Below are 14,331 nucleotides of genomic sequence, written 5' to 3'. Positions count from 1 at the left end.
AATTCAAAATATAATTATGTAGAAAAAAAAAAAGGTAGCAACTTAGCTTTATAAACGCCCGATAGCCTACCGAAAGTCGGTAGTTAAAAATAAATTTTTATCCTACCGAAAGTCCGTTTCATTGGCGAAGAATTTCACGTGTCAAAATAAATCGAAGTGTTATATAGCATATAGTGAAAATGGCAATCGCTTTTACTTCCTCTGAATCTATTTCATCATTTGTATTGTTAAAAGAAGCTATCAAAAAATATGAAGATACTAATTTTGTTAAGTTAAGGATTAGAGATGCTAGAACTATTGAGGCTGCTAGAAAATCTGTTCCAAAGAAAGTTGCTGTTATAGCATCTCAGATTAAATACTATTTCATCAAGTATTGTTGTATACATTAGGGTGTCCCAGAAACACACTTTTTTTTTTCAGGATACCTCTCAAGTTTTTCCCATTCTCTGAAGTGCCTTAAGGCTAAAAATAAATGAAAAAAAAAAAAGTTTTAAAAAGTGATATCTGTAAAATTTAAAAAATACGATTTTTTAAAAATAAATGTCCATTATTTCAATGTTTGATAAATTTGTAATTAAATTTTTCTGATGTTATATTTTGTTTTTAATAAACTTAGTGATGATCCCCTAGTTTAATAATGTTATTATTAGTTTTAGTGTGATTAAATATCAATTTAAGTTGTCTGTGGTCAATTAAAAAGGTAAATTTAATTACGCAATTTGATCATATCACACGTTTTAGAGATATGTACTACATATAAGTTTACTTTTGTTGTCATGCTACATAATGTATTTTACACATTGCTAAAAATTAAAAAAAGATTTAATGAATAATATAATTGTTTAATGAATGATTGAATGAATAGATAAATTAAAGTGTGTTATATAATTTAATATTTAATAGTAATTTCTAAAATGGACCAACATCGTAAGAAAGACAAGAATAAAGGAGAAAAGAGGAAGATACAGACTAAATCCAGAAGTCTATTGTTTCTTCTCAAGTAACCTATCAACCAGCTGCTACAGTTTATCAAATCTTCCAAGGCTTTAAAGTTTAAATCTATAAAACCTTTTGTAGCTTTTCCTCAAAGTTTTCCAGGCAAAGACCTTATCTGCAAGGGTAGATCCTGTAAAGATCCCAACCATAAATGTGTTACTTCTCTTGTAATGGATGTGTGGAACAAGGCTGGTTTTGCAGAAAACCTGGCCTTTGTTTTGCAGAAAACCTGGCCACACATCAAGGAAGAGGTAGACAAGATGGAGGAGATCATTAGGTTTGATTGGAATGAGCTACAGGTTGGATCATCCTTCTACAACATTCCAAAGGAGGCCCTGGAGTTTGGCAAGAGGGCACTGACCATAGGGACATTTAACAGTGGGGACTACAAGAAATTTTGTGAGCTAGTTGTCTTTAATTTGGGTGGAGATGTGCCAGGATTTCATTTTTATCAACCTGGAGCCTGCCATGAAGCCAGGTACAGTTATAGTATATTATCAATAATTTTTGTGTTTAGGGAAAAGTACATTTTCAAGTTTTTCTTACATATTTGATGATAATAATAATTTGTTCTAAAGGTTCATGGTAGATGCTCTATACCTGCTGACCCTGAGGATGACTGAGAAGGTAGCCCAGGTGATGAATGAGAAAGAGAAGAAGATGGTAAAGACACCAGCATTCTTTGTTTCTGTATGTTAAGGGCCCTGGTTCTTAAAATCCTGTATGGTGGACAAGTCGACTTCAAATTACTTGGCTGCCTTTAAGTCATCGTTTGACATAAGGGACCACTACCCAAAACTTAGACAGGCTCTTCTTTCCAGCATGCTTGGTATTTACCAGCGGCATGCTTGGTATTTACCAGAACAGTTATTTATTCTGTCCCTAGCTGATGATGATATTGACGATGAGGTAAAGAAGAAAATGTTGGAGAAGTTAGTCAAGTGTGATGTCCCTGACCAGTTTCATATGGGGAAATTGAAGCTACTGGTTATTATCAGGTCCACAGAGCTTACTGAGCTGGTAGGTCCCCAGAGCTGGATCTTGTTCAAGGTATGTGAGATCCCTGTTGAAGAGGTGCAGAAGTGGATTAGTGGAGATGCCAGTCAGACATTTTATATATATTTAAAAGGTTTTTGAAGTCGATTAAATGTGTCAATGACTGCGCTGAAAGGAATATCTGACTAATCCAGGACTTTGGTAATTTTTTTTTTGGGACACCCTAGTATGCATGGTGGTCAAAAATTTAAAGATAGTGGCGAGAGAAAATGTAAAAGTTCGTAAGTTATTGTTTGTTTTTTTACAGGATAATGTCAAAAAAATCAATTACAATTTTTTTGAACCAATTCAGAGATATCATTTATGAACACTGAAACAATACTATTTACAGAACCAATTACAGGACCCTGAGGAACACTACTTAATAGGTCTACCCAGTTTGAATAGAATTCACCAACTACTATACACTAATTTCTATTACTTATAAAATTCAATATTAGATGTTGCAAGTAATCATCACTTAGTGCTTTAGCAAAAATATCTAATACCTCAAGTTTAGTTACATACAACTAGTTCCTAATACCTCAAGTTTAGTAACATAAAACCCCTAGGTTAGTTACATAAAATTTTAAAAAAAACAAAGCTATGAATGGCTGTTTCAAGATAAGCTTAATGGCTTCTTGTTTTGTTTTGTTTTGTTTTGTTTTTTGAAAATATTCACTCAAGAGGGTGTTACTAAAACTCTTATAACTTTTGAAATATTAGAGATAGTTTTGTTCTGTAAAAAACTTAAAAACACCCATAAAATTTCAATTCAAAAATCTCATATTTAAGGTGGCTTTATTTGCTAATGATTTTATTTCAATGAAAATTATTATATATCTAAAATTGACCATATTTTGGATTCTGATTATAACTATTATTATAGAACTTTAAAAAAAAACTGTCCTTTCTACCTGCATTTTAAAGCGTCAGAAGATGGACAGTGTTTAGTTTTACAAGATATAGATAAAACACATAACCATGAAGTATCTGAAGTAAGTTACATATTTATTTCTTTTCTCATACTCCTCTTTATTACCCAATTGTTTTTTCACAGGTTGATCTTTATTTTTAAATTCAGATTCTCTGTATACACCTGTCTAATCAAAGAAGACTCCTGGATTATACTATTCAAAAAGCTACAGAGTTAATTCATTTAAAACCTTACAAAAAGCAAAATAATAACTCTTAGAGATATATCTAATATTGCTGCTTTATCTCACAAAATTTACACCTGGAATGATATTGGAACCTTTGTTATAATGTTAAAAGAAAAATATAGTAAGTAATCTCTGAAATAATTTTGTACTCTTATGTTTACAGTTTCATTGAATTTATATAAAAACATAATTATTATTTTTAGATGCTAATTTTGAAGTTTTAACAGATTCTGAAAGTAATTTAAAAAGGATTTTTTTCAAAGACACATTTATGCATAGTGCATACAATGCATACCCAGAGTTCATATGTATAGATGCAACTTATAAACTTTTACAAATTCGACTGCCTGTATATATTATACTTTGTGAAGATAGTGCTGGTTATCATAGCAGCCGAGAGAAATTTCGGGCCCCAGGGAAGTTTTCTTAAGGAGCCCTCATTATGATCAATTATATACCCAGGACCAAAAGAAGCGTGCTCTGGTCATTGAAAATTAAAAATAAATGTTAATTAAATCTTTTAAAAGTCAAAACTATTTAAATCTTTTGAGAATTATTTTTTAAAATTTGTTTGTACACACGGGACCCCGGGAATCTTCCCCGTCCACCTCACCCCACTCCCACCCCACCCCCTTTCTCTCGGCGGCCATGCTGGTTATTATGTTGCTTTATATATTTTGTGTTTGCTTTTAGTACATACTATCAATATATTTTGCAAAATTGTTCATTATTTGCTTTTTTTTTTTTTAATAAATTTGTATATTTGATTTGAAATATTTTTAATCAATGTTGATATCATTAAACAAGTGAAAGTGAAGTAGCTGCTGTAGGTTTACTTACAAATGAGGATTCTGCATAATTGAGGTTTGATTTTTTTCTTATGCAGTAAGTATATTTGATTTCCATGGATAAGTAGCCCCCAAAAAACATTTCAAATTTGTTTTGTGTCACATTTTTAAACTATACTGTGGTGACTTAGAGCACCTAAAGAAGTTAACATTTGGAAAAAAAAAAATTCCTCAGTCCTGTTACTTTGAACATGAAATTCTTTTGTCTTATTCCAACTGGAGGGAATATGCTCTGCAGGACAGTCCTATGGTCCTCCAGTGATGTTCAAAGATGTCAGTTACAGATGCATCTTATATTTTACTATTTTAGTTTATATGAATAGCATAGAAGTTATTTAATTGGTATCTCTTTTATTTAGCTAAGTTACTGTCATAGCAAATAAATTATTTTTATAACTTATACTTGAAATTAAATTATTGACAATAATAAACTCTTTTTTTTAAATTATTAGTAGGTTAAATTATTTCACACTCTTAGGTAACTTGAGCTAATAAATGAATTCTAAAATTGCACAATTAATATAGTTAGATCAGCAATATGTTGTCACTTGTTTTTGTGGGGATAGCAGAAATCTCTGTACATACGTCCACTGATTCAGGGAAGAGGCCGCAAGGGAGTTGCTGCCACATCAACTGTTGGTGAAGTGTATAATGGAGAAACAACAATATGAGAAATGTCCAACTCATGCAATTGTTTTATGTAATGATTCATATAAAACTCTAGTGTTAAAAGTTTATATATTTTATAAATAATAAAATAATCTAATTTTTATTTTAAGAACTTTCAGTCGTGAAATTACTATTATCAAGCTTGGGATCACAAGCAGACAACAAACATCATGTCTTGAGCTCATTCAGAAATTAGCTTATGCAATATCAGAGGACCAATACAATGATTTTTATGGGAAATTTATTTCTTCAGCACCTACCATAGTTCTGAAATATTTTAATGATAACTGGAACAACATTCGTAATGAGTGGGTTTTTGGGATAAATTATGCTTGTACAAATTTTATGAACACCGCTAATAACCGTTTAGAGAATTTTAATGGAAAACTAAAAGAAGTTATCACCAAACTATTTATCAAATAAAATATAAAATATAACTGAATTGATGAAAGAAATTCTAATGCACATTCATAAAGAATTGAGGATGAAACGCAATCTGGTCTTTTTTCTATAGGACTGCTATAAACTAGAATGACAGAAAGCTCTTTCTGGCACTCTAGTTTATAGCAGTTCTATAGAAAAAAGACCAGATTGCGTTTCATCCTCAATTCTTGATGAATGTGCATTAGAATTTCTTTCATCAATTAAGTTATATTTTACCTCAGATGCATGGAAATCTGTCCATAAAGTAATCGACGCTAAAAAAATCAACACATTCGGCCTTGCACTCTATGCTAGAAAAGCACAAACGTGGGAAATAAAACTGGCAGTACAATTGCATGCGATTCATGCCTCTTGTGATCACACAGAAAATGTGTAGGCCAGAAGGAAGATTCTCTTTTAAAAGCAAGATATTGGTATTGTTCCTGTTATGTAAGGTAATAGCTATTTTAGCGTACTTTTTATGCAGCATGTATTACATAGATTATATGGATTAGATACAAGTGTTGATAGTATTATCTAGATTTTATAGATTTTATGGATAGTATTTTTTTATAGATCGGTTAGATTTTACGGACAGTATTTAGTTATAATTATATAGATATATATTTTGACGTTCTGTTAGTTTTTTGTTTTTTTTTTTAAACAGTCATTAAAAAAAAAAAGATGAGCGAACCATATTTGTTAGTAAATAAAAAAAACAAAACAGTTTTTAAAGTAATGACGTTCTTTACATGAGTGACTCGTTTTTATTAGATTTTTTCAACCCTTGAATGTGTTTTTGTTTTTTTTTAATCAAAAGATATGAAATGTAAAGTCCTATGGTTTACCTTCTCGTGGTGCATTTCGTTAAATAAGTTACATAAGTTTGAAACTTATGTAATTTATGAACTAAAAACCAAGGCAGTGTTTGTAGTAAAGTTATTTGCAATATGCTATTTAAAGTATGAATAAATACTTATAATAGACGTTTTTAGTAAGATGATTAGTTAAATGGTCAGTATAAAAATAATCAAGTAGTCAGTATTTTTAATAATGTGTATATAAATCTACTGATTTAGGGGTAGGCGAATTGAATGTACATAAATCGATTGATTTAGGGATAGGTGCAGTGGATATACATACATCAACTGAGTTTTTTTGTTTGTGCAGGCATTCTCGTGGGTAATGATCACCGTATACTGACCATATGACTATAAAACAGATCATTTATTCAAAATAATACTGACCATTTAATTGAATATACTTACCATTTAAATACAAACCTAATACCCTCATTATCATTAGCTTCAGTTTAAGAAAAATTTACAAACAGGAGAAACATTGTAGGTTTCATTGTTTTAATTCAAGCTGTATTTCAAATGTGCCTTTTTTTTCTTTTCAATAATGTTCCAATTTTATATTGATTTTAAAATCAATATAAAATCTGAACATTATTGCTAAAAATAAAAAATAAAAATCATTTTGTTAATCATAATACGAAGACTTAATTTACAGAAAACTGTGAAGTAAATGTATATGTTATACATAAGAACATTTACGGAAATAGCATCACGCACTTAGCTAAGGCCTCTTGTATGTGCAAAACCTATAATTCTTTAAAAGTTTCAAAAATATAATTTTTTTAAAAGTTTTCAAAGGCTTGAATGAAACTTTATGCAGTTAAAACTTATTATGATATTGAAATTGAATTTAATCTTTATGCGAACGCATGAAAAAAGTTCAAGTTTTAAATTTTTGTCGCTTTAGTTTTAATAAAAAAAATTGAAAAAACAGTCATTTAAAAAATAGTTGTTTGCTGTTTTTGTTTTTGTTTTTTAAAAAAAAACACTGTTTTACTGTTACTGTTCAACAGTGTTCAGAAACCCTAGTCAAACCCTTTCTGTCCATTGCAATCTTAAACATGGCAATCGACACGTGTGTTTTTTGTTTACAACGGAGTTGGCTTTATGGATGTTTATCTTCTTTTTGATGAATGGATGGTCTTAGAACTTGCAGTATACATGTCAAGTGAAACTACATTTTGACTAGGGGTGGTAACCGATTAACGATTAATCGATTAATCGATTAAAAAAGCTTTATCGTTAATCGATTAAATTCCAAACGATTAATCGAATAATTTTAAAAATCGTTTCAAGCGTTTTAATTTTTAAAGCCGCTTTAAAAATCAAAAAAATTCGGCGTTTTTTCACAATAAACTTTTACCTCGTACCGCTATGAAATGTAAACAAATAATATACAGTAAAATCTCTCTAATTTGAATCTCCATAATTCCAAAACTTCCGTAATTCGATTAAATGTAAAGTCACCGTGAAATGCGATTAAGAAGAGTCAATATTCTATAATTCGAAAATCTCTCTAGTTCAAACTTTTATTTTTCCCCGTAAAAATTCGAATTACAGAGATTGTACAGTACTTTCAGTGCGGTAGTACAAATAGCCTGGTCGAAAAGAATCCGGATTGAATCTGACCATTGATATCTTCGGATGTATCGCTGATGGTGCTTCAATTATGAAGAAAATGGGACGAGAAATGGGGGTTATTCACCAACTTTACAATTGCTATGAGATTTATCTTGCAGTATGTGATATTCTTTATAAGAAAAAGAGTTCAGCAATGGAAACAACTGAAGAAGAACTAATCAATGATGAGGATGGTGAAAATGCAGAAGGTGAATCTGATCCTGATGATGTTAATGAAGAATGCTGGAATGAAGAATGCTGGAATGAAGAATGCTGGAATGAAGAAAATAATAGTTTTGTTGATGAGGGAACCCAGTTTAATGAGGCCTATGCTATTCTTATATCAAAGGTTCGTAAAAAAGTCAAGATGTTTAGAAAATCGCCACTTAAAAATGATATTCTTCAAAACAATTGTAAAGCCGATTAAGGAAAAGAGCTTAAGCTTATTCTGATATTAAAACAGGATAGAGTTCTCAAATCAGCATGTTAAAACGACTCTTGAAATTAAAAAGTGCTACTGGAAAAGCTCTTGTGGATATATCCAGAACTGATTTGATTTTAAAAGAAGAAGAAATAAAACAGATCTCTGATATTGTTCAGGCTCTTCATATTGTAGAGCTATGTTTTATAGCATTAGGAAATAAAGACTGTAATCTGATGAAATCTGAAAAAATTATTTTGTTTTTAATCTTAAAGAGCAAAATACTAATAAAGGTCAAAATTTATTTACTGTTGTCCCTGAGAGAATTAATAAAAGAAGAAATTGTAATATTGTTGGATTAATTTGCCATTTAGATAATCCGGGTGACTGTAAGTCAGATTCAGAATCACCAGGTAATCTTTTAAAGTACCCAAAGAAAAATGGTATTGTTAAAACAGCAAGAGAAGTATAATGCTTGTTTCTACGTGATGATAACCTAAGGAATAGTGAATTAGAAGCAGCATCTTAGTTTAAATCCACTTCTAATATGGAACCAATGAGAAAAAAAACTAAAGCTGAAGAACAAGCAGAAATTCTATCACCTACAACTTCATCAATAGGAACAGCTAAAGGACTTGTAATTCATCCCCTCAAGAAATTTTGATTTGTATTAAACGTAAAGTGTCAGTATTTGAAAGCACTGGAAAAAGACCATGCGCTTTATAAAAGACTTAAAACGCCATTCCAAGCCTTCCCCCGTCTTCTATAGAAGCAGAAAGACGTTTTAGGGCTGCTTGTTTGTTTATTACTAAGTAACGAACTAGTTTAAATGTTAATATTAATAATAACTTATGTTTTTTAAGATTATATCTGACGAAAAAAGAGAAATAAAACCTTAATGAGTAACAATATACTTTTTGAAACTCGTAAAAATTTTTAAAAATTAATCGAAAATTAATCGATTAATCGATTAGTTTAGCTAAAATTAATCGTTAATCGATTAATTCAAAATACCGATTAATTTACCACCCCTAATTTTGACCTACTCCAAAGACCACCATAATTTTTTCACTCAAGGTGAAATCCCCACAAGCCTCTTTCCCCCTTTTGAAGGGTCATTCGACTTTATCATCTGTTTTTAAGCTATTGTTGATTATTTGTGATATTAGCTTTAATATAATAAAACACCAAGGAAAATACCAAAACAACGAAAGTGTGGTAATAATACATATTTCGGAATAAGTAGTGAGATTGCAAATGTTCTCAAATCTAAAAATGCTGTATATCAGTTCCCCTGTAAAGCGTGAATTCATGCTCCAGTGGGGGTGAGGTGGGGTTTAACTCAATTACACTTTTGTTTGTAAGTTCTTTTTGAACTTGTTGATTGTTTCTTGAATTTTAGACTTGAAGGCAACTCAAAAAAGTATCATACAACATTTACAATTCACCAAGTAAAGCGTGTAAGTAACGTTTTGTAAAAAATATGCATTTCTGTTTATTTTATCAAAGCAAGCCTGGAACCTTACAATTTGTCTTTCGTATTTGCTCTATTATCTCATGCAGATATCAGACATGTCTGTATTACATAAATTAGCACCATCCGTTGTAAAAGTATATTTAAAGCTTTTTTATTACATAGGTGATAAAAATAGGGTAACAATAGGGAACAAGTTTAAAAGCAATTCAATATTTGTGTTAAAGTGATGTTTTTTTAAAATACATTGAAAGCCTTTAAATAAGAAACTTGTGTTAAATAAGGTGATGTTTTTTTGAAATACATTGAAAGCCTTTAAATAAGAAACTTGTGTTAAAGAAAAGTTATTCGAATTTTTAATTATCAAAAAAAGACTTTACAAAAAAGGAGGCGAAAAAAAGGAGGCGAGGATGCAATCCCATCATTGTTCTAGGGACAACAAATTTTAGGAACAAAAAATTTAACAAAAAAAATAATAAAATAACCAAGCTTAGCAGAAGCTGTTGATTCAACCATTTTAGGGTTTCCGTTTGGAAATAGTTTTTTAAACCATTTTAGGGTTTCCATTTGGAAATAGTTTTTTAATTTTGAAAATGATTGATACTCTTGCAGCAAGACAATTTATAAACAATACTACTTTTACAAAACTATCCAAGGAAAACTAATTTCAAAGTAAAAATTTAAGCTCATATGATCAAACAGAAATCTACTTAATAATACTAATTCATATACTCTTTATAAATATATTTTTGAAACTTTAGCTGAGCTTTAAAGTATATATAATAAAATTGAATAACATATATAAACGGTTAAACAATACGGTTGCATATTAACGAATTTATAGGCGATAATTGGATTTGATTAGGATTTGACATAAGCAATATCATTCTATCTATATTGAAAAAAAAACGTTTAAAACAGTAAAAGACTTGACAAGTGATTTAGAAAGGTACTCGTATTCTTGTTATGGCGTATTGCTCTTTTTGTTATGGCGTACTAACACATTTTACTTAGAACAAAGTTGGAACTTGTTTAACTAAAATGGCTTTGCTTTCATATCTTTAAACTATGTCATTCTCATGTCACAAAAGTACCCGGCATACCCACTGATCTCTATAATAACTGGATAGCGCAACTCCGTGCAAAACTTCTTATTTTTTGACGCCAAAATCGCCATATTGGAAAGCCCCAAAAATTTTAATCCCGTAAGCTTTAAGTTCTGTTTTTCGGCTTATCGCTTTATCGCTTTATCGCACATATCAGATTTCATTGTTCTGGGGCTTTCCAATATGGCGATTTTGGCGTCAATTTTGATATTAGAGATGCGCTATCCAGTTATTATAGAGATCAGTGGGCATACCTCATAGCACAGAACTGAGCATTTTTTTCTGTCAATCAGTAAAAAAAAGAAAGTGTAGGCATTGTTTAAACGTAAAAAGGTTAATTTACGTACGCATAACAACGTACGTAAAAGATAATCGAAAAAGTTGCAAAAATACAAGGGAAGAACTTTCAAATTTAAAAATAAATCTTGAAAGTCTGTTTCTTTTTCGTAGCGTTTAATGTTTGTTAATTTCTTTAAATTTAGCAACTATTGTTAGTGTTGAAAAAAAATTTTTACTTTAAACACAAAAAAGATAAAACTATTAATTTTGATACATTCTTAAGAAGGATCACATTTAAATAAAGTTTATTAAAAAAGAACTTCGAATAAGAAACGAAACAAAAGATTACTTGACGTTCGAATCAATAAAGTTTCGAAACTTGTAAAGGTTCTTATGTTTACTTAAAGACCTATAGATTTAGCACAAGACGACTGAGACGACTGCAAAGAGTGCCTAACGTTTTATAAATTTTAAATTTAAGCAAAGAAAGTCTTAATAACAATATTTAAGTTATAAAAATACAATTTTTTATGGTAATTTACATCACATAAAAACCCTTGCTAAACGTTCTTTTAAATTTGTTGATTAAATGTCAATAAAGGTAATCTTTATATAAAAAAAACGTAAAAAATAAAGACAAAAATCTAAAAAAATAAACTAAAGTTTTTGATTTTCAAAAAAAAAAAGGTCTCTGCATATTAGTTCACAACAACTCTTTTAACTTTTCCGGGGGCTGTAGCAACAAAAAAAATCTGCTCCTAGAAAAAAAAATTCCTTTATGAAATAAAACATCATAAAAAAAAGTTCAAATTTTTTATTATGAGAGGAACACGCAATCATAGGCTAACTTATGAAATAAAAATAATGCATCCCAACCTTATGAGGTTTTTCACTCGATAGTGCATCTTGGACATTCAAGCACTTAGAGGAACATTTGCTAAAATTTACTAAACTAGCGTAAGCCAGGTTTTCTTTTTTTAAAGGTGCGGCATTTTCTTCTGCAACGTTTAGCTCACTTGGCACAACGTTGGCCATCGGGACTCGATAATAGGACGGAGAAGGCACAAAAGATGGATTTATTGGAGAACTGCAATTTAATCTCGTGCTATTCAAAGGTGAGCTTGTTCCACTCACAAGATTTGTCACTCTTCGGCGTGAATGCTCAGATGTTGATGGAGTTGTTTGAGAAAAAATAGGAATTCCATTTTGTAAAGGCATTCCATTGATAACGTTGAAGTCTTCACATCTATTGATAATATGATTATAAACTTGATTGCGCGTGGGTGAACTATGCATAGAGTGTCCATTTAAAGATAAGAACTGTGTTCCGTATTGAGGTATGTAGGCTGGGACAACGCAGTTTGGATTATATACATGGTCAATTACTTCAAATGGATGATGAATTTCTCCTAAAAAAATACATTTAATTAAATTGTAAGTAATTATAGCACGCGCTGGTTTTATGGAATTCTAATTCCAATGCAATCAACTCAACAGATTGGTATTTTATCTACATATATTATTTGCATTTTTCTAACATGCTATTTTATATTTAAAAAGAATGTAAGGGTTTATTAAACTTATTTTCACATATAGCAGAACTTTCCGTCAAGCCCTTACCCAAATTATAACAACGATCTTTATGAAGATTCTTTACAGGGTAACATCCAGTATTGGTATAAAATACTTCATGCTCCATAGGATATGAGGGAAGCATGTGAGAAAATGCAATTGAGGTATTTGGACTTAAATAATTATCATTTGGATAATCAGGTATATTTTTATTAAAAGAGTAGCTGTTAGAGAATAAACTTTTAGGTTTCCTAATTCGCTGAATTTTCGCTGGAAGTATGGATACTTCTCTTCCATTTATTTCCATTGTATTGCATGTAGAAACTACGTGTTCAGCAACTCTCTGACTGTCGAAAGTGACAAAACCAAGACCTAGAATGAAAACAAAAAGTGTTTAATTTCTGATAGTTTTAAAATATATTTAAATATTTAAAATCTATATTAGGCACCTAAACTTTCCCCATTGCATATGTCTCGAATAATTTTTGTTTCAATTACTGTCCCAAACTTGAAAAAAATATTATGCAAGTCTTCTTCGTTTGTTGATGGTTCTAAACCTAAACAGATAATTACCGATTAATACATCTTTAATGCAAATACCTCTAAGTGAGGCTTTACTTATGGGAAATGTGTTTACAACAACAAAACCTGTTACATTCAAAAGGTACCTTAACACTTCACTATTGAAAAAACAATATCTACGGTACCTCTAACGCATACGCGGTTTGGAATAAGGATTTCTTTGTGAATGTTCGCCATTTCATGTGACATTTTGGTAAAAAAAACCAAAAGTATAGATGCCCGATTTTTATACGTTGTATTTAGTTTCCTAAAAATAATTATTTGAATCACAGCTAATAATTTAAATTATGCGGTGCAATGTTTCTCTGTTGGTAAAAGTCTATAATAATTTGCTTTTTTTTTTTAACTAAGAAAGAAAAGTTTATTACAAAGAATAAAATTTTATGAAAAAAAAGAGATATTTATAAAATAGAGAAAATGACATTACGTCTTTACAACGGTTGATCAATGCTCAATGCTTTCATTAAAGTTATTGGTCTCTTAACGTTTCAAAAAAGGTTACATTTAAAACCTAATTAATCATACTTTCGGAAAATACCAAAATAAAAATATTCTGTTAAGAAAATTTTACTTCATATTCAACTTACCTGTAACCTTACCAACTTTTGTTTTTCTCTTGTTCTAGGCAGGAAGCAAATGCGTTTCGAATTAATTTTAATCTTATTACGCCGCGTAAAAACAGAAACGCAGATTAGTGAGAATATATAAGCTCGTTTTAAAAAAAATTTTGATTGGCTAAAATGATATTCATTCGTTTTTCGCGCAATTTTTTAAAAGACGATAGCTCATTTATAGCTTTATCATTTCGAACGTCTTTTTAAAAAAAACTTATATTTCAGGCGTAAAAATGCTTGGAGTCCTTATTGTTCGCACATGCACTTTTTAATGTTTGTAATTGCGCTTTTCTTAAAATTTAAACTAATATTACATAATAAAAGTTCAAAGAATAAAGATAGTTTTTACTTATACATACAGTTACAAACCACTTAATAGGCCAGGGCAAACAATATGAGAAATAATTTTGAATAATACTCATTTTTTTCTCTAAATAACGTGCCTAATGGGCGACCAGTCCTTTTGTGTTTATAGCCTTACACGTGCCTAAGCGTATAAAATAATTTGCCCACGAATAATTGGTTACTGATCAGATTGGGTACTAATCATTTCCTTAGGCGTGCACCATTAACTTCTTCTTACACTGATTGATAATGGTAAGCACCTTTTATTCTAAGTTCGAAAGAATGCTTACATTAGTTTAATAACATTAACATAAACAAAACAGC

General features: G+C 30.2%; 3 protein-coding genes and 1 pseudogene across 4 annotated transcripts; 3 read left to right on the top strand and 1 right to left on the bottom strand.

Annotated features, from left to right (window-relative positions):
* Nucleotides 1-155: 155 nt before the first annotated feature.
* On the top strand, nt 156-3,455 carry LOC149880149 (uncharacterized; annotated as a pseudogene).
* Nucleotides 3,401-3,769, top strand: LOC149880148 (uncharacterized). Its single transcript, XM_090070873.1, has one exon. It carries the CDS (start codon nt 3,466-3,468, stop codon nt 3,622-3,624), a length of 159 nt encoding a protein of 52 aa, XP_089926999.1. The 5' UTR covers nt 3,401-3,465; the 3' UTR covers nt 3,625-3,769.
* Nucleotides 3,770-5,338: 1,569 nt separating this feature from the next.
* On the top strand, nt 5,339-12,466 carry LOC149880147 (uncharacterized). 2 transcript variants are annotated; one of them, XR_016446432.1, is made up of 3 exons: nt 5,339-5,589; nt 9,438-9,495; nt 11,878-12,466. XR_016446432.1 is itself a non-coding variant. In XM_090070872.1 (2 exons), exon 1 carries the CDS (start codon nt 7,664-7,666, stop codon nt 8,039-8,041), a length of 378 nt encoding a protein of 125 aa, XP_089926998.1. In that variant the 5' UTR covers nt 5,959-7,663; the 3' UTR covers nt 8,042-9,495; nt 11,878-12,466. The 2 variants fall into 2 exon arrangements, 1 of the variants encoding a protein (XP_089926998.1); XM_090070872.1 differs by lacking the exon at nt 5,339-5,589 and having other exon boundaries at nt 5,959-9,495.
* LOC145195076 (uncharacterized) lies at nt 11,404-13,770 on the bottom strand. The gene is made up of 6 exons (XM_090070871.1): nt 13,636-13,770; nt 13,174-13,295; nt 12,916-13,023; nt 12,515-12,838; nt 11,771-12,303; nt 11,404-11,652 (listed from the first exon to the last, which is right to left on the bottom strand). The coding sequence occupies exons 2-6, from the start codon at nt 13,235-13,237 to the stop codon at nt 11,593-11,595; spliced, it is 1,089 nt and encodes a 362-aa protein (XP_089926997.1). The 5' UTR covers nt 13,238-13,295; nt 13,636-13,770; the 3' UTR covers nt 11,404-11,592.
* Nucleotides 13,771-14,331: the final 561 nt, after the last annotated feature.

This window comes from Hydra viridissima, unplaced genomic scaffold, assembly GCF_058129835.1.
Source record: "Hydra viridissima isolate aposymbiotic clone 2 unplaced genomic scaffold, HvirCarnegie_v1 scaffold_13, whole genome shotgun sequence".
Lineage (NCBI taxonomy): Eukaryota > Metazoa > Cnidaria > Hydrozoa > Anthoathecata > Hydridae > Hydra > Hydra viridissima.
Note: the sequence above shows the minus strand (reverse complement) of the source record. Positions and strands in the feature narration are given on the sequence as shown.

Bases quoted from the DNA above. Each gene is read 5' to 3' on its own strand.
- LOC149880148 (XM_090070873.1), top strand. From the start codon at position 3,466: ATGCATAGTGCATACAATGCATACCCAGAGTTCATATGTATAGATGCA.
- LOC149880147 (XM_090070872.1), top strand. From the start codon at position 7,664: ATGAAGAAAATGGGACGAGAAATGGGGGTTATTCACCAACTTTACAAT.
- LOC145195076 (XM_090070871.1), bottom strand. From the start codon at position 13,237: ATGTCACATGAAATGGCGAACATTCACAAAGAAATCCTTATTCCAAAC. The intron at 12,304-12,514 runs GTAAGGGCTTGA...GTATTTTTTTAG, and splicing joins AGATCGTTGTTATAATTTGG to GAGAAATTCATCATCCATTT. The intron at 11,653-11,770 runs GTTGGGATGCAT...TTTTTTTTCTAG, and splicing joins CGAGTGAAAAACCTCATAAG to GAGCAGATTTTTTTTGTTGC.